At 36.4% G+C, this 20,404-nt stretch overlaps 2 protein-coding genes across 8 annotated transcripts in view; one reads left to right on the top strand and one right to left on the bottom strand.

The window, feature by feature from the left end:
* The first annotated feature begins 23 nt into the window (after nt 1–23).
* LOC110448151 (3-oxoacyl-[acyl-carrier-protein] synthase, mitochondrial-like) lies at nt 24–6,593 on the top strand. Of its 2 annotated transcripts, XR_002462685.1 has the most exons (5): nt 24–376; nt 1,097–1,297; nt 2,569–2,726; nt 3,049–5,505; nt 5,589–6,593. XR_002462685.1 is itself a non-coding variant. In XM_021494236.1 (4 exons), exons 1-4 carry the CDS (start codon nt 142–144, stop codon nt 3,847–3,849), a joined length of 1,395 nt encoding a protein of 464 aa, XP_021349911.1. In that variant the 5' UTR covers nt 24–141; the 3' UTR covers nt 3,850–6,593. The 2 variants fall into 2 exon arrangements, 1 of the variants encoding a protein (XP_021349911.1); XM_021494236.1 differs by having other exon boundaries at nt 3,049–6,593.
* The window catches only part of LOC110448149 (leucine-rich repeat-containing protein 43-like), a 34,696-nt gene continuing 20,243 nt past the window's right edge, over nt 5,952–20,404 (bottom strand). Inside the window, exons 10-16 of one of the 6 annotated variants that reach the window (XM_021494231.1) lie at nt 19,994–20,111; nt 18,634–18,869; nt 13,421–13,528; nt 11,716–11,925; nt 11,133–11,180; nt 8,912–8,981; nt 5,952–8,323 (exon numbers count right to left, since the gene is read on the bottom strand). In XM_021494231.1, coding sequence (XP_021349906.1) covers nt 8,088–8,323; nt 8,912–8,981; nt 11,133–11,180; nt 11,716–11,925; nt 13,421–13,528; nt 18,634–18,869; nt 19,994–20,111 — 1,026 coding nt within the window. In that variant the 3' untranslated portion in view covers nt 5,952–8,087. Of the gene's footprint in view, nt 8,324–8,911; nt 8,982–11,132; nt 11,181–11,715; nt 11,926–13,420; nt 13,529–14,561; nt 14,637–18,633; nt 18,870–19,993; nt 20,112–20,404 lie in introns of all 6 variants that reach the window. The other 5 variants (XM_021494233.1, XM_021494235.1, XM_021494232.1 and 2 more) reach the window with 5 other exon arrangements.

The raw sequence follows: 20,404 nt of genomic DNA, 5'->3' as shown, positions 1-20,404 counted from the left end.
AAATTTAGTAGCATTTCCAACATGTCAGCCTCCATGGTTGACAGTGCGAGCGAAAACACTCTCCTGGAATACTAGTACCTTTTGCAAATACTTGACGTGACATCCAACGTTTTAGATGAAGCATACATAATTTTAACAAAAATGAATTCAACACTTCTAAAATGTACCAAGACGGGGAGAAAAATTGCAAATTTGCACCGTGTGAAAATTCACGTTGGAAGGGAGTGTCTAAATTCCGACAATCTCCGGACCGTAAAGTTGAGACGTGTTGTTGTGACGGGTTTAGGTTTGGTGACATGTCTTGGGGTTGGATCCAGACATGTGTGGGACAGAATCATTAAAGGACAGTGTGGAATCAGTACAATCAAGGGACCAGGTACATATGAAATATATGACATAACAAAATACTAGCTATGACAGTTGCTATCAAAAGGCACCTGTACCAGATAGAAGATACCTGTGTTTGCTATACTGTACAAAAACACCTCCAATCGTTACAAGCTGCAAGTGCAACAATTTACGACAGCAATAGACTTGTTATGTGCCGTCGACCTTGCTGAACTACTAGTGAGCTGGTCCCCAGGTTCTACATTATCGCTGGAAAAGCTAGCTTGCCAGTAATTAAGGCAATATTTCCCCTCATATTCCTTAGCTGTTACAGTATTCCCCCCTCCAAGAAGTCTCGTCCCAAGACTTTGCCTGGGGAATCCAACCGCTGCCACCAAATGTAACGTGCGTGTGGTCACCCATCCAATTACTGACCACATTAGATGTTGCTGAACTAGAGGGCGGTTCCTCAGCTTATAAGGCGCCAGTAAGGCAGTATTTTACTGTCAAATTCCTTGGCTGTTACAGACTATTACCAAGAATCTAACCCAAAACCTCCAAACAGCTAAATAATATGGTTATTGATCAAGTTTTTAATCACAAAATGTGATATCATTAGATCGATCTATTTTAAGATGTCATCAAATTAACGATATTATCAGATGTAAAAAAGGAATATCAATTTTATGGATATCACAAAATTAAATTTACCACCAGCTTATCGCCTTTATTTTAATGTCATATTAAGAACAAGTAATTTCCATTTTAGGCTATGAGAATGTTCCTTGCAAGGTAGCTGGTTTTGTTCCAAGGGGAAGTAATCCTGGAGATTTGCGTCTTGAAGACTACATGTCCGTCCAAGAGCAGCGTATCATGTCTCAGGGTTGTGCATATGCACTTGTTGCTACAGAAGAAGCACTGACAGATGCAGGCTGGGAGCCAAACACCGAGGAGGAGAAGAATTCCACTGGTACACTCATTATTCTATTTTTATTCTATATTAATTCAGGTCATTATGATAAAAAAAAAATCCTAGATCCAAATTACCATAAAATATGTTGACAGATCCCTTAATGTCAGCTTGATCATGTTGAATTATTGACATGAAAACTTCAAGATTGAAATGTGAAAAGAAACAAGTACAATACTTTTCTAAAATGAAGACTTCAAAAGGGCTTGTTCATAATAGTTTTCAATTCACTTTGATAACACTGTATAGTCAATGGAGATTTTAGAGGGGAAAATATCATGCATAATAACGATTTCCTGTGATGCTTTTAAGCCTGTAACTGAAGAAGCGTTAATTCAATACAATATTAATTAGTATATTGTCTCCCCTCAGAATTAAAGGGAGAAATGTTTTATCAGTGTAGGTGTTCTTTTTGTGATAACATTTTATCCTGGCAGTAACTATTAAACCGTAAAAAGATGTTTTGATTTAACTTAAAATATATCTGCATCATCCACAGTGAGTAGTGTGACAAACAGACATCACAGTCAGTTTGCAGTGCATTCTAATAAGGTCACTGTAACTGTCAACTAAAAATTAAAGGTAAAAATGGTGAAGTTTTCTGTTTGGGGTTTAAATTTTAAACTGCTCTAGATATATGGATAAAACTTGAAAGGAACCTGCATCACCCACACAGGAATCTGTAAAGTGGATTGGATTTAGTTCATTATGACCTTCACCTATAAATCATAGGTCAAATAAGTGCAAAGCAAATATGCCTATTGGCTAATTAGGAGAGTCAAACACAAATCTTGAGTCATGTTATGGAGTTGCCTGTTTTCTGGTAAAATTTTCTTGTTTGGAGCAATGGTTTCTCCAGTAATTTTTTGTGATATGTGATAATGAATTTCCGAGAAATATATACTGGCACCATCTATGTAATGAATTCTTATCAACTTGAACAGATGTATGTACTTTTTGAACTGGAACTTCAAGACCATATTTACAAGTTATTTTGCTTTGCGGTGTGTAATTTCGGGAATTAAGAATTTTGTTTAAATATTATTTTTGGTTTTTAAAGACTATTTTCATCATAAGGTCTCTCAGGTATTCCTAGGTTATACAACAAACCCACAGTTTAAGATAGTTTGATATCAGGTAGGGTTAAGAAATAATGAAGTTCTAACAGAGTGAATTAAAGTGAAATGTGTCTGATAACTAAGAGCATGTATTGTTCTGGATGAACTTGTAAAATACCTCAATTGATCTCGACCTTTGTTTTGTGTGTACAGGGGTCGCCATTGGGATGGGGATGGTAGGTATGGAGGAGACCTACAACACTGGCGTCACACTACGGGAGCGAGGCTATAGCAGGGTCAGTCCCTTCTTCATGCCCAAAATCCTCATCAACATGACAGCAGGCAATGTCAGTGTCAAGTACGGCCTCCAGGTAGGTAGTTTGGTCATGTGATCGTCAAATGTGGTTATCTGATGGCTAAATATGGTCATGCGATCGTTAAATGTGGTTATCTGCTGGCTAAATATGGTCGTGTGATCGTCAAATGTGGTTATCTGATGGCTAAATATGGTCATGTGATTGTTACACATAGTCATGTGATAGCTAAGTGTTGTAATAAGATAGATAGTGGTATTTGGATAGTCTAATGGTTTTAAAGTTAGTGTTTATAATTTTAAGAGGGCCCGTCTGGGCCCCATTTGAAATAATACTATTGCTGTGTGAGATAAGACTACATTGCTGTTCTACCTTACAGGGCCCAAACCATTCAGTGTCGACAGCCTGCACCACAGGACTACATGCTGTAGGTGATGCGTTCCGGTTTATACAGCGTGGGGATGCTGAAGTAATGGTGGCTGGCGGGGCAGAGGAGAGTCCAAACCCTCTCTCTGTAGCTGGCTTCTCAAGGATGAGGGCACTGAGCACAAAATTCAATGACAATCCTCACAAGGCCTCCAGGCCATTTGACAAAGACAGGGACGGGTTTGTCATGTCGGAAGGATCTGGCATCCTCGTGTTGGAGGAGCTTGAACATGCGTTGGGGAGAGGGGCGGACATTTATGCGGAGATTTTGGGTTATGGTTTGTCTGGTGATGCTAATCACATGACTGCTCCACAGGAAGACGGTTCCGGGGCGTACAGGTGCATGGTGGCTGCTCTGAAGGATGCACAAATTTCTAAAAGTGACATTGGATATATAAACGCTCACGCCACCTCCACACCTTTAGGGGATCTGGCAGAGAGCAGAGCCATCTGGCGGCTGTTCGGAGAGACAAATCCAGAGGTTTTGGTGTCATCTACCAAAGGTGCCACTGGACATCTGTTAGGTAGCGCAGGCTGTGTGGAAGCTATGTTTGCTGTGATGGCCTGTCATGGTGGGAAAATACCACCGACAGTTAATCTGTGTGAATCAGATACTGGGCTCCCATTAAAGTATGTTACGCAAAACTCTGTAGACTGGCCATCAGGGTCAGCAAGACGCTTAGCAGTCACAAACTCTTTTGGATTTGGAGGTACAAATGGCAGTCTGTGCATTGGAAGCTTTAATAAAAACTGACGTGTTAGAAATATGTTTTATTCATCTTAATTAATTCCATTTATCCAGAATTCTTTGCTTGAAGAAAGGCAGTCTGATTAAAATCATCTGTTACATGGCTTTGTTAACTTCATACTATACCAGTCCTGTTCAAAGTCCTGTAGTACAAAGTTAATGAAACAATGTAAGATTTTAATCAGAACGGTAGGAAGGTTCATGTAGCACAATCAGCAAAGAGTTTAAGTGTGACGTTTCGATGACTAAATTAGGACAGCTGCTAAATGTAAAACCACTGTCAGGGAATTTCCTACAACTTTTTTCCTGGGTCCGGGGTCCATGTTATTGGGAATTTTTCACACAGTAAAATGCAAAATTGCACAATTTTTTCCAGAAATTGACCATCACATTTCTTGCACCTTCCAATTTGGAATTTTATGACAACAAATTGGGAATTATAGCCAAATAATTTTCCACGGGGAAAGCGGTCATTATTTGTCCCAAAATGTTATTGTAGTAAAATGCCTGTCTGGTTTCTTACTGTAGGCCTAAATCGTGATATGGGTATATATACGTAACTTGTATGTATATTGTTAATCGTGATATGGATATATATACGTAACTTGTATGTATATTGTTAATCATGATATGGGTATACATACGTAATTTGTATGTATATTGTTAATCATGATATGGGTATATATACGTAACTTGTATGTATATTGTTAATCATGATATGGGTATATATACGTAACTTGTATGTATATTGTTAATCATGATATGGGTATATATACGTAACTTGTATGTATATTGTTAATCATGATATGGGTATATATACGTAACTTGTATGTATATTGTTAATCATGATATGGGTATATATACGTAACTTGTATGTATATTGTTAATCATGATATGGGTATATATACGTAACTTGTATGTATATTGTTAATCATGATATGGGTATATATACGTAACTTGTATGTATATTGTTAATCATGATATGGGTATATATACGTAACTTGTATGTATATTGTTAATCATGATATGGGTATATATACGTAACTTGTATGTATATTGTTAATCATGATATGGGTATATATACGTAACTTGTATGTATATTGTTAATCGTGATATGGGTATATATACGGAACTTGTATGTATATTGTTAATCGTGATATGGGTATATATACGTAACTTGTCTGGTTTCTTACTGTAGTCCTAAATCATGACATGGGTACATATAAGTAACTTGTATGTATATTGTTAATCATGATATGGGTATATATACGTAACTTGTATGTATATTTTTTATCGTGATATGGGTATAAATACGTAACTTGTATGTATATTGTTAATCGTGATATGGGTATATATACGTAACTTGTATGTATATTGTTAATCGTGATATGGGTATATATACATAACTTGTATGTATATTGTTAATCGTGATATGGGTATATATACGTAACTTGTATGTATATTGTTAATCATGATATGGGTATATATACGTAACTTGTATGTATATTGTTAATCTTAGCACACAAATGTGTTAATGTAATAATAATAAGAACATCTCACTTACAGGGAATTTCAGTCTAAAACGCTATATTTTGTTTTATTGCTACAAAATCTGTCAGCAGTATATGTTTTATGCCCAGTAGCATAGGGTGCTATTAGTGTGTCTGTTATTATGTCAATGTACCAGCCCACACTACCAGTGGTATAGTGGTGATTGACAATTATAATGATGTTTATATCTCTAGGTCTGTTATTATGTCAATGTACCAGCCCACACTACCAGTGGGATAGTGGTGAGTGACAATTATAATGATGTTTATATCTCTAGGTCTGTTAGTATGTCAATGTACCAGCCCACACTACCAGTGATATAGTGGTGAGTGACAATTATAATGATGTTTATATATTTAGGTCTGATATTGTTATTGGGTTATTTATGAATTGTTTGAGTGTATATATATATCTGTTAGGCAGTATGGATATCCATATCTGAAGTCTAGTTGAAACAGATGTCAGATGTAATTATAGATTCTTGTGAACAAACTTTTCATGTGATGAATAGTTGAATCTTTCATACGACTTTGTCCAAAATTTGTTCTCAAAAAATTCTGAATATGTGTCTACAAATTTTCTAAAAGATAACAAAAACTAATATTTCCTTTCACATTTATTTCCAAGAATACAACAAGTGACTTGGCATCAATATCAATATAAATAGTAAAATTAATTTGACAGCAAAACAAAGTCTATCACAGTCTTACGGTAACTATATATATATCACAGTTATAAAAATATACTCTGGAATTCCAGTCTTTGTAAGATTTAGCACTGACAGCATGTGATCCAAGGGAGTGTTATTACCAATAGATGAAAATCCTTAAAGACAATCGGAAACTTACAAATCTCACCTAACAATCCAAATTCTTTAACATTAATGCCATAAGTGACATTATTTATTTAGAAAAATGCATGTTATTCAGAGTTCTTCAAATAGCCATAATATAGAAATGTAAATTAAAACTGTCGTTCAGTGGTTTAATAATAAATATGCTATGATATTGGTTTCATTCCTACATTCCTGTGGAAAGTTGTAACTCTTGTCACTTCCTTGATTTAAGAATAAATAATTAAATCTTGTGTTAATTTTGGATTTTGTGTCGATTATGAAATTTGTGACACCAATGCAATAGCTAGAGGGGCCAAAATAGAATGTGTTTCTGAAATTAGGATGACAGGATGTTGTCAGACAACAGAACTTGTACATTATCATATCTAACATGGTGAAGTGTATACCAGTCCTATACAGTGACAGGCTTTTGGTTGTCAGCAAATACTCTAACAGTGTCCAGCGATTTAGCCATACTTTTCAGTAATAAACAGGATGGTTCTACGCTACAGAAGACTTCCTTGTGCAAATACATTAAAACATTGATATAACAGAGATCTACATCAAACAGGTTCATAAGGAAACTCAGGGAGAAAGTAGTTCCCTGTAGGAAAACAATGGTATAGAGTTAATCATAGTGTCATTTCTGGTCACGAGACACAACAAGGACATTACCGGTATAAGTAGTAATTCATAATCAGTGTGTTTGGTATAGGTCATCAGTGATTACTGGACGGAGATGATATATCTATATACCTATATGTACTGGTACCTGGAATGTACAAGGATAGGAAACTGTCAGTAGTCCTACTGCCTGATTGTCCAACATAAAAACATCTACAGTAGATCAGGCCAGACTAAACATACTGTATGCCGATACGTTAGCCCACATAAATTATTATAGATTTAATAAAAACTGACAGCGGAGTACAAACACACTACTAATATTGCAGCAATAGAAATAGGCCAATATCACAAAATATCATATTGTTTTACATTTAAATCTTGTTGAGTACGAAAGTTGATTACCAACAGTTTACTCAGGTGTTGATTAGAGCAGATACCTTATTCCTTATAAATGTTTTAACCTATTCAGTTAGATAATCACAAAGACTTCTACACCTGTCAGTGACTTTGGAATGTAAAACTCTGATGATGACGGTCCTTCTAGGAGTTTTCAGTTGAAAGGACTACACACAAAACCCTCCTCTTGATTTCAATTGCTCATCCATGTGACACTATTTACCTCTGAAGTTAATATTTCCGTGCTCCAACATTCTTATGACAGTGAGGTGACAACTACATACTAGTATACCTGGGATTAATGTTTCTGCTTGTAATATTTTTATCATGCATAGACTGTTACTTTGGTTTATCTTGTATCACATACATCTTTTGTGGGTTGATGATTGCTACTATTGTTTAAGTCCTGTGTGGTTGTAAATTAGCTTTCTCCAATTGTTCTACACTTGTGTGGGTTACACCTGCTACTATTGTTTAAGTCCTGTGTGGGTTGTAAATTAGCTTTCTCCAATTGTTCTACACTTGTGTGGGTTACACCTGCTACTATTGTTTAAGTCCTGTGTGGGTTGTAAATTAGCTTTCTCCAATTGTTCTACACTTGTGTGGGTTACACCTGCTACTATTGTTTAAGTCCTGTGTGGGTTGTAAATTAGCTTTCTCCAATTGTTCTACACTTGTGTGGGTTACACCTGCTACTATTGTTTAAGTCCTGTGTGGGTTGTAAATTAGCTTTCTCCAATTGTTCTACACTTGTGTGGGTTACACCTGCTACTATTGTTTAAGTCCTGTGTGGGTTGTAAATTAGCTTTCTCCAATTGTTCTAGACTTGTGTGGGCTACACCTGCTGCTGTTGTTCAAGGGCCCTGTTTTTCTCTTCCTCCTCCTTAAGTGAGTCGTGTGCAGTGCGCCAGTGGTGGAGTTTGACCGAGATCTCGACCTCGAGTGGTGGGGGCGGGGCTGGTTCGTCACCTTCCTCGTCCACAGTAGCGGGAGCAGCTTTGCCTCCCTTTCCTCCCTTGTCACCTTTCTTGTCATCTTTGCCGCCCTTGACTGCACTATTTTTCCTGCTCTCTGTAACAAAAACATCCTCATAAACTTAGTACAAACCTATTTGACACAGTAAAAGTTGTGGGTTGTGTACAAATTGTGTTAAACTGTCTGTAACAAGGACTTTGATTGGCTAAAGTGTGCACCATGATTTTCAAATGCCAGCAGTACTATACATAAATCTAGCAAAAATGGACTATTTTTGGATAATCCTAATTGGTTTTGAAATCACAGCATTCAGCGTTTTACTTTGAAATTGACAAAATTTGAAACTGTATGGATTGGAGCTTGAAAATTCAAAGGGGATTTTAGTAATTTACTTTTCAATTCTATGGTTGCTCTAGAAAACACTGGAAAATTCTAGCTTCTGTTCTTACATGTAGAATACATTGATTGTACCCATCCCCTAATGTTGTAGGGCTTTTGTTGTGTGTTATAGTTAATGGACTTCACTAAAAACCTGTTTTGCTGTGGTATTTATCACAATCACATGGTATGATCAAGAATTTAACGTTTCTCAGAATTACCAGGTCAGGTGCTATTACTGCACACTGGGACTTCGTGTTGTAAATTTTGCATTATGACTCTAATCTCATCTGAGACTATGTTTACCTTTTCCTCCTTTTCCTTCGTCTTTCTTTTTGGGTGATCCTGGTTTCTTCTTGTCCTCCTTTTTACCTGTCTGTGATTAGAACGACTTCATTAGTTAACGGGAGCACTGTGGTACTCGTTAATACTACAGCCAACTACTACACAGATGTACAGAGTGTGTATGACAGGTCGTATCAAACTAGGATTGAATGAGGCAACAGACAGATGGTTTGATGAAATAGTACACACATGTACATTGATAGCATATATGCCATTTAATAATAAAACATATATAAAAGCAATACATTGTTTTAATATGCATGAACAATCATGTATTTATGAATATTACAATGTCATATATGTTTTGTCTTGTCTTGTAAAAAAAAAATGCAAAAAACCAACAAAAACCCCCACATCATTTATGTTATTTCTGAAATGTAGAGGCATGTTCACTCAGACAACCAATTAATTCAACCTCCTGGGCAGCATCTCTTGTAAAATGTAAAGCTGTTTCCTTTTGAAGGAACTATTGATATTTCCTTTGTTTGAGCTGTGAATGAGCGTAACGGAAATCTTACAGACCAATATATGTTATAATCTATATGTTAACACCTACATATCACTGTGTTATACTTAGTGTGGTAGTACTGAGCCTTAATGAGGCTAGAAGTTTGGTGTGTTATACTTAGTGTGGTAGTACTGAGCCTTAATGGCGCTAGAAGTTTGGTGTGTTATACTTAGTGTGGTAGTACTGAGCCTTAATAAGGCTATAAGTTTGGTGTGTTATACTTAGTGTGGCAGCACTGAGCCTTAATGAGGCTAGAAGTTTGGTGTGTTATACTTAGTGTGGCAGTACTCAGCCTTAATGAGGCTAGAAGTTTGGTGTGTTATACTTAGTGTGGTAGTACTGGTTATACTTAGTGTGGTAGTACTGAGCCTTAATAAGGCTAGAAGTTTGGTGTGTTATACTTAGTGTGGTAGTACTCAGCCTTAATGAGGCTAGAAGTTTGGTAAGTTTTAGCTGCTGATTACATGTTAAATAGCATTTTACGTAACTATAAATCATCGAGATTAAATGGACATTTGTTTTGTCATGCAACAGATGTCTACATGCAGACAACATTATATCTTAGTGCTGTAATGATGTGATTCACAGACGATAACACTTTTCTTTAAAATATGCTATCAACATAGTACTCTGAAATCTCATAATGAATATCAAAACCCAATTGATCATATTATGGCTTCTTATTTTGTGTTATTCATTGCATGCCAGCAGACAGTTAAAAGAATAATTGAAAGGACGCTTCTCGTTGATTTATTGCCTACATGTTCATTCAAGGTAAAACCAAGCTGAGAACCCTTGGATTTGAAAGTAGATCTGTCAAATGTTATTGTATATTTCTTGTTTTACCTTTGTTTCATTTAAAGAGACTAGAGGATGCTTGAATGGTGATTTTCCATCTATTTATTCACAGATTAGTTCACTGGAATATTTTCAAGCGTTCTTTTTTTTATTCTATATACAATATAATGGATGATGTAATTCCAATACTGCATGGAAAATTTCCATGTAATTTCCCGGAACAGTTCCACAAAATTCCACTTAATCACTGGAAAACTAGAGCCTGGTTGTGAATTTTAATTTCAACAGCACTTATTATGTAGTCCATTGAAAAAACTGACGTGTTTTGCATAAGCCATGGTAACATTCTTGTGTAGATAGTGCTATTGATGTATTCTCATCGTCACATTTATAATCCTATTAACTATGGCAAGCCGAGACAACCTGTGGAAAGTTAACAATCCAGACAGGGGAGAAATGATAGCAACAGATATATATTTCTCATCAAAATCACACAGGATATAAACTGTGGCTGGTCGTCACCAACAGGATATAAACTGTGGCTGGTCGGCCCCAACAGGATATAAACTGTGGCTGGTCGGCCCCAACAGGATAATACAGTCACACAATAGATATACAAACACTTAAATACAAAGGCCAGTATAATACTGACGTAAGCAAAGATGTGTCCGGCAAAAACTGGAATACAATAGGTGACAAGTCGGTAACAATCCTACTTTGTATACGTGTGTATATACTCGGTGTGTATAGAGTACGTTTGTCATGCAGTATCACACAGTAGACTGGACAAAGCTTGTTGGTAGTGGGTTAGCCGCGTTTGTTTGATGTATTACAGGGTATACTGTCTATTGATGTTACGTAATATACAGGTCATACTTCCTCGTCAGTGACGGATTCGTCTGACTCTGTCTCCTCCTCATCTTCCTTCAAAGGCAAAAGTCATGTAACATAGTATAGAATCATGATATCTTGTCTTACAGTCTCAACAAACATTAAATGTTCAGATAAAAGTTAAGTTCTTCAGTAAATATAATTATAAATTGCAGAACATTTCTAGAACCTTCTGACCACTTACCAGGGGTACATTTATGGATTTTCCGGGGAGGCTATCAGGTTACCTACCACTTCTGGGAGTAAAATAAATTGGGTACTTACTAATGCTGCGTAAAAATCATGGATGACTACCTCCGTTACCTAGTCAACACTAAAGGAAGCCTACAGTTTTTATCAAGTGAAAAATTAATGGACAACCTATACTTTTTTGGAGTCAAAATTTATGACCATATGAATCTGATACAGTACTTGTTTCTTGTAATTCAGCAGTGAGTATACCCTATGGCTGAATGAGAAGACACCTGAGACCAAAAACTTCACCGATTATGGAATATATGTACCTATTTTTTTAAATCTGTTTTTGATAGTTGAGACATTGTCAACCACATTCTAACGAGGTACCTACCTTTTTTGAGTCAGTGTCTACACTTTTGACCGTGGAGGCGGGCTCGATGCCGCCCTTTGTAAAGACAGCCGTGAACTCGTACTCTCCCTCGAGGAACTCCTCCAGCGGCTGATGCCACGTGGCCAGCGTGGAATACGTGGGTGGCATTCGCTTCATCTCCACCTCCGGCTCCTTCTTCCCTTTCTTCTTCTTGTCATCCTTACCTCCACCCTGTCATCAAAACTTACAAATTAATACAAACATCGGCTGACAAACTCTACAGCATCAAACTAACAACTTCATTAACATAGGCTGATAATCTGTATAACACAAACCTAGGCTGACAAACTCTACAGCATCAAACTATACAAACATACGCTGACAAACTCTACAGCATCAAACTATACAAACCTAGGCTGACAAACTCTACAGCATCAAACTAACAACTTCATTAACATAGACTGATAATCTGTATAAAATAAAATATACAACTTAAATAACATAAGCTAATAAGCTATATGATATTACATATGCTGACTGTATGATATAAAAAAAATGCCATTTCAAGTGTTTTAACTACATTTCACATAAAGACCCCATGCACGCTTATCCTGGTCAACAAGAGTGATTTATATATGTTAATAAAATTTGTTAAATAATTGTTTTAAAATAAATAAAGTTAATTTATTGTGTTTCACTATACAAAGTTTTAAAATGAAACAATTAGGCTGCAATAAAATATCTGATGAATTTGTGAACAAAGTTTGCTGTACTAACATTGCTGTTAGTTTAATTATTTTTTTTACGATTATTGTTACTCTAATATTTAAACATTTTGGTTGCAGTCTTATTTCTTTGATTGTAATTACATGAACTGTCACAAAGTTAACCAAATTTTACTCTCAAATAGACACAACTTTCTACCTGATATTACAAAACATATTTCTACAATTTCGTGAAATATCCTTTTACAATTCAGTATTGTCTCCCTTGATTAATGAAATAGAAAACAGTCAGCGACTAGAATACATAGACACGATATATATATATAATCACATCATTTGTAGCCTAGAACTAGCCACAGACTAATAACTCTACCTTCCCCTGATAAAATATGTAGAAATAAATTAATTTGCAATCTCTAGTAATATCCAGTATATATGTATGGGTATAAGAAATGTTAGTTATCAATTAATGAAAATATAAGGTAAATAATACCAATCACCACATTAAGGATTCACCAGTAAACATCATGTCATCACTTCTAACTATATAGGTATTAAGTCAGGGAACTTATAAGTGCATCTATATTGATATTAGGTCAGGAACTCATCAATCAATATGATTTGGGGGAATGAAATAACAGATTTACTACAGAAATATCCAGATTTTAAATGATCACAGTGCTTTTATTTCATATACATGTACTGATATACTCAATAAACAAAATCTCCTACATGTACAACTAATGGTGTGTTAGCGTAGTGTCACATGATCAGAAGAATCTTGTGTATATGTATGATGTAGCTTGTGGCAAATATGGAAGTTTTCAGAATGACGAAGGAAAGATCTACGGTTTGGAATCTACTATTTCCTTGATCAAATATTAGCTAGCAATCAGAAGTGTCACTGGCAGCACTCATCTGATACAGTAGTTATGAGATTCTAAACTTGCAGTACTCTGTAGTTTTCTCAGCCTCTGAATGACCTATGACCCTTGTCTTACTTTAGCTTTGTCATCCTTTTTGTCCTTTTTCTTGTCTTTTTCCTTCTCAGCAGGCTTTTTTTGAGTGGGTGTGCTACACGGTGAACCTTCACTCGGGAAACACTGGACCTGTAAAGGCAGAATGTTAGCTAGCTCACCCCACATCACACCTCAGCCTCCCTACCCTGATCAGGACTCTTATCAATCAAATCCTGCTCTTTATACTATTTCATTTCATTTTAAAAGCTTTGTATACTCTAAAGACTTCCTAAAAACCAAACACTGTAGTAATTTGATAATGTTCAATATCCTTTTTCCCATTTTTTTTTTTTTTTTACCCATTTTGAAAAAAAACAAATTCATTTTGAAATTTGTTGTTGTCTTAGTTAAGTGTATTTTAATATGTAATACTGATGCATGTTTTCAACGGATACAAATCTCAGTAATAACTATCTGATCAGGGTAAGACATAGTAGGGATTTATAAATGTAGTAATAAAATCACAAAATCCCAAATCATCAGCCAATGTCCAGTATCTGAACACGTTTAAACTTCTGAAGAGAAAACAAAAAGTTAAGGAAGAAAAACCAACAAACTTCTACGTACCATCTTTAGTGTAAATGGGAGAGAAATTGCAATTACAGGAAATTTTTAAAGAAAGTCACCCACTGTCTATCTTACCATTTTGGAATATTATGCCTTAACCCTTTCACCACTGTAGACCATAATTTTGTTAATGGACTCATCCAGATCAAAGCATGGAAGAGTTTTGAATATGTTTGAAAATAAGACTGACAGTGAAATCATAGTAAACAAATATTGCACAGACATTGAATCCAAAATAATTGCAATATTCTGAATTTCACACATTTCAAACCATTTACAAAATAATATTCCTTTTACTTAGGAACATCAGGGCAACAGAGGTTTGTTGGTGCTCTTGATATCGGTTAGAGCTACAAAACATTTCTAATAAATAACCCAGGCCACTGAATGATTAATACAAGCAAAAGAAGCAACATCTAAATATGGAAAACATCACATTTAAGATTTAAATTGTGCTGATTGTAATACATGTGTCAACCCAAGGCCACCACAGGAAACCTTCACACCAGCGTCACTTCTACACCAAAATAAAGCCAGCTTTCCACAGAAACAGAACCTTTTTAGCGGACGCTGCTGACTTCTGTGACTGTGACACGGGGGTACCCGCGGGGGATGGTGGGAAAAGTTCCGTCTGTAAGGGACAACACATAAACTCTCGGTTCACCAAATGTAAATAGTATACCTACAAAACAGGCTGACAAGACAGACCGGTGGGTCAGAGACAAACTGTATTAAAGGTCTAGGGACACACTATAGATTATTCTTTTTAGTATGAACCCCTGGAATGATTAAAACACAGTTATATTGATGTAAATGACACTCGGGGAACCAGACAGCTGCTATATGGTTGATACCATATAGCAGTACTAAAGGGGTTAAAGGTCGAGGAACATGTTACACACTTATCAGGCATAGAATCTGAAATAAACTTACAATGTTAGTAGCTGAGAACTGTTATCATACTAATACTAACAATGATCTAGTTCCTTATATCCTGTGATCTAGAGTGCTAGTCATACAGGATCAAATCATGATCTAGTTCCTTATATCCTGTGATCTAGAGTGCTAGTCATACAGGATCAAATCATGATCTAGTTCCTTATATCCTGTGATCTAGAGTGCTAGTCATACAGGATCAAATCATGATCTAGTTCTTTATATCCTGTGATCTAGAGTGCTAGTCATACAGGATCAAATCATGATCTTGTTCTTTATATCCTGTGATCTAGAGTGCTAGTCATACAGGATCAAATCATGATCTTGTTCTTTATATCCTGTGATCTAGAGTGCTAGTCATACAGGATCAAATCATGATCTTGTTCTTTATATCCTGTGATCTAGAGTGCTAGTCATACAGGATCAAATCATGATCTTGTTCTTTATATCCTGTGATCTAGAGTGCTAGTCATACAGGATCAAATCATGATCTTGTTCTTTATATCCTGTGATCTAGAGTGCTAGTCATACAGGATCAAATCATGATCTTGTTCTTTATATCCTGTGATCTAGAGTGCTAGTCATACAGGATCAAATCATGATCTTGTTCTTTATATCCTGTGATCTAGAGTGCTAGTCATACAGGATCAAATCATGATCTTGTTCTTTATATCCTGTGATCTAGAGTGCTAGTCATACAGGATCAAATCATGATCTTGTTCTTTATATCCTGTGATCTAGAGTGCTAGTCATACAGGATCAAATCATGATCTTGTTCTTTATATCCTGTGATCTAGAGTGCTAGTCATACAGGGTCAAATCATGATCTTGTTCTTTATATCCTGTGATCTGGAGTGCTAATCATACAGGATCAAATCATGATCTAGTTCTTTATATCCTGTGATCTAGAGTGCTAATCATACAGGATCAAATCATCATATTGTTAACATGTATGGAGAAAAATCTTAGCAATGGTCTTGTAATTAGCAGAATGTGAAGTAAACTGCATAGTTTGAAAAATTTTGAATTGTAAGAGACAAATATTTGAGACTTATATAAGGCGACTACACAGAAAAGCTAACTAAACACACTTTGGTTTTTAACATGCATACACTATAATGAGAGTTACAATACACATATTTCATCATAACAAAGGTACAGATATCTATTATACATTATCATGAAGGTAAATAACTTTGAAACACTCCGGTGGACTAGCTTTAATACGACCAACAGACACTAACACACTAGCCTCTTGTTTATCATCAACAAATATGTAGATTTATTTTCAAATGCGTCATCTAGCTGCAAACATTTGTAGTATATATTACTTAAATTTTAATTTTCAATGAACACAGTAAGGTATTGCTAGCACTTAATACCCCACCTCCAGACAGACATTGGTGTCAAACATCAACAAAGGGCTGTAACTCTGTATATAGTGCAGAACGAGACCCAAACATCAACAAGGGCTGTAACTCTGTATATAGTGCAGAACGAGACCCAATTTCAATATGCCATACTCTTAACATCCTACGAAATCCTTGCACACAAAATTTGGCAATTGTAGGTGATGGAGAACTGTACACAGCTTTGAGTTTGTCAGGAAATTGATATTTGAGCGGTGTAGAATTTACAGAAAAGGGGTCGGTCGATGATATTTTAAAACAGCGAAACATTTAAACTTCATGTTGTGCTCTCAATCCTATTGTAATTCTGTGGTATTTTGCTGGGTTGAAAAAAAAATGCTGACATTTTGAAATGCTGATATCCACATTTTAATAGTAAACCCTGATTATAATGTCACTGGAATTCTATTTCAATTGACTGTTCCTTTTAATTCGTAAGAGCATCTGTCGATTAAGCAAACTATATGGTTTTCTTTGTATTACTCTTTTAATTTACTCCTGAACTAGATCTTACAATAGTTTTTAAAAATGTAAATTTTCACTACAATGTTGAGTTCACAGTTGAACCCGTCAACGAAAAGAGCATGGAAATAACACTGCCACAAAAATTACCTGGCATACAGTCAACACAATATGACCCAGACAAAGTGACACAGATTGATGGACTGACTGACCTACTGAGTACAAACCTAAAGTCTCCTCCAATACTATCAGCAAATAGAAAATACTTTGCAAGGGCATAATCTGTCTGATTTTCAAATCAATTTCTTCAAGTATCTTTGGAAATATTCTAGGAGTAGTTTGTGAGAACTTATCTTAGTTCACAACTAATGGAAGAACAAGCTAGAGAAGAGGTAAGAAATACAATCTGATTTAAATACAGATGCTAATGTATCACCTCAGTGTTGCGTATAATGAAGATAGGGAAACATTGGTCACAAAAAATACAAAATAACACATGCATCAGGATAAGGCCATCAAAACTTAACGACTAAGATGAAAAATTCAGTCAAGGGATATGAAATAATAGGTGCGTTTAACTTCATTTTCTCTCTCTGAAAAACAGTTTTACCTATGAAAAACACCTAAAGTCAAAAACTAATGTCAAATCAAAAAAACAAAAGATACACTACTCCTATAATCAAACCCAATCAGAGACCCAGGAGCCTGAAAAACTCACTTGGGGTTTTCTTATTTTTTTTAATTCAGATCAATGACATACCAAAATTAAAAAAAGTCAGTAATAGGAATGTAACTCAATATGGAACACTTAAAAAATTTGTGAACAGGACCTAACAAGATGGATTTCAAACAAGCTATTTTAAAAAGACAGCTTTTTTTTATTTCAATATGCTCCTTTTCCCACTGGGCCCTGTCCTGCTACCATGAAGCCATCATCCTCTTTTATATAAACTCTGGGCACAGGGTTGCTTCAAATCAAATTCAGTTGAAATTCATTCAATCTCAATCATACTTTAGGAGTAGGCTTTGACAGAAATCTTTGACAGAGTGACGACGGACACAACACCACAGCATAAGCTAACTTCCCCAGTAAGCTTACATGACTGTTGAAAATAAATGTGTTTCTACTAAAAGTCTAATGGTGAGCCACAGGATATACGATCTATGTGAGCAACACAGACAAACAAGGACCTTTCTGCTGCCAGAGGATTGGAGAGAGGGTCGTGACCCCTTGGAGTTCCGGGAACTCCTTGACCCTCGGGATGATGCTGACCCGGGGAAATTTGGGGACAAAACCGGCTCGAATAGAGTCTGGAAGGTAATGTAGTGGTTAACACAGAACAATTCAAACATCATTGAACTGTTATCGTAACAACGCTGACGGATGTGACAGCATTTACATTTACAAGGTGACAACACAAAGTTTACAGGGTGTCAACACAACACTTACAGGCATGACAATATGTACAGGTGTGACAACACAACATTTTACTGGTACAAAATCTGTCCTAACTTTTCACAGGCATTAATGTCTGACCCGAAATCAAACACAGTAAAAGTGTTAATATTTAAACAGTTTTTGCCCTTGAACAGTCTTATTACATGTATACAGTATTGGGAATTCAATAATTAGAAAACTGATTTTAAAAGGACAGAGGATACAAATTTAGAAGGTCAAAAATATCACAATAATGTTAAGTGACGTGCACTAACTAAACTTATGACTGATATCATTAGATTATGAAGAAGTCAATTATCTCTTTTGTTTAAATGTGTTTTAAAGCTTGTACCTCAATTCTTTGACTGAGGAGCTATACCTACCATTTCCTCTATAACAGAGAACTGCATTCCCTGCTTGAAAAAGTTGCGAAGGTCAAGAAGTTCGTCCCGGACGACTAGTTGTGATGTGTCGAGCTCCACCTCCTCTGCCCAGATGGCTCCCCCTAGCTTGATGGCTTCCAGTTGAAGCTCCTGTTTCTCCTCTTCCTCTATCTGTTCCTGCTCGTCTACCTTTGGTGTGGATGACTTGGTGGGTGATAGTTGTTCCTGCTCCGTAGCTTCAAAGTCAAAATCATACAACAATAAATTCCAGGTACATATTGTTCCTTTACTGGTACTTCATCTGCCAATCAACACAAATCATGTGTCTATCAAACATTATAATAGGATGGAATACCTGTGACCTTTAACCTTCTGACCCCATGTGTGACCTATAGTCTGTTGACCCCTGTGTGACATATACTATACTGAACCCTATGTGACCTATAGTCTGTTGACCCCTGTGTGACATATAATATACTGAACGCTATGTGACCTATAGTCTGTTGACCCCTGTGCGACATATAATATACTGAACCGTATGTGACCTATGGTCTGTTGACCCCTGTGTGATCTATAGTCTGTTGACCCCTGTGTGACATATAATATACTGAACCCTATGTGATCAATGACCTACAGACCCCTGTGATATATAACCTTCTGACCCCTGTGTGATCTATAACCTTCTGACCCCTGTGGGACCTATAGTCTATTGACCCCTGTGTCACATGTAATATACTGAACCTTATGTGATCAATGACCTACAGACCCATGTGATCAAACCTACTGACCCTTGTGAGATCTATAACCTTCTGACCCCTGTGTGATCTATAGCCTTCTGACCCCTGTGTGACCTATAGTCTATTGACTCCTGTGCGACCTATAACCTTCTGACCCCTGTGTAAACTATAGCCTATTGATCCCTGTGTGTCAAACAACATAGAGATCACTGTTGACATATAACCTGACCCCTGCGTGACCTATAACACATGAGCCCTGTATTACATTTACTGACCCCTGTGTGACCTATTACATTCTGAACCATGTGTGACCTATGACCTACAGGCCCATGCAATCTAGCCTACTGACCCCTTTGTGACTTATAACTTACTAACCCCTACATGACCTTTAACCTGACTCCTGAGTAACATATAACATACTGACCCCTTTGTGACCTATAACCTACTGACCCCTACATGACCTTTGACCTGACCCTGGTGTAACATATTACATACTGACCCCTTTGTGACCTATAACCTACCGACCCCTACATGACCTTTGACCTGACCCATGTGTAACATACTACGTACTGACCCCTTTGTGACCTATAACGTACTGACCCCTACATGACCTTTAACCTTACCTGTCTCTGTGGGTTCCCTTGCTATGACAACTTCAGGTTCAGCAGTGAAGTTGACATTTTTAGCCGCCTCTGCGGGTGTTGAGTTTTCCTCGGGATCGTCGGACATCATGGCACTGATCTGTAAACAATGGTTGATGAATTGTGTATGTGGTACACGCCGGACATAACACAGATATCTTGTCTCTATATATCACTTCCAACATCATTACCACCATCACTAACACTTACATTCAGTAAAGAAATTATCTCACATCTCATATAGTACTACAGAGTATGTATACATGTACCTAATTTTACACACATTTTAATTAAATTTAATTGTGAATTTAATTTTACATAAACGTTATGAAATTTAGTATCAGCTTTATTCCCTTTTGTCAGAATATGTTTTACATATTAGATTTAGGATAT

This window comes from Mizuhopecten yessoensis, unplaced genomic scaffold (genome assembly GCF_002113885.1).
Source record: "Mizuhopecten yessoensis strain PY_sf001 unplaced genomic scaffold, ASM211388v2 scaffold3853, whole genome shotgun sequence".
Classification (NCBI taxonomy): domain Eukaryota; kingdom Metazoa; phylum Mollusca; class Bivalvia; order Pectinida; family Pectinidae; genus Mizuhopecten; species Mizuhopecten yessoensis.
Note: the sequence above shows the minus strand (reverse complement) of the source record. Positions and strands in the feature narration are given on the sequence as shown.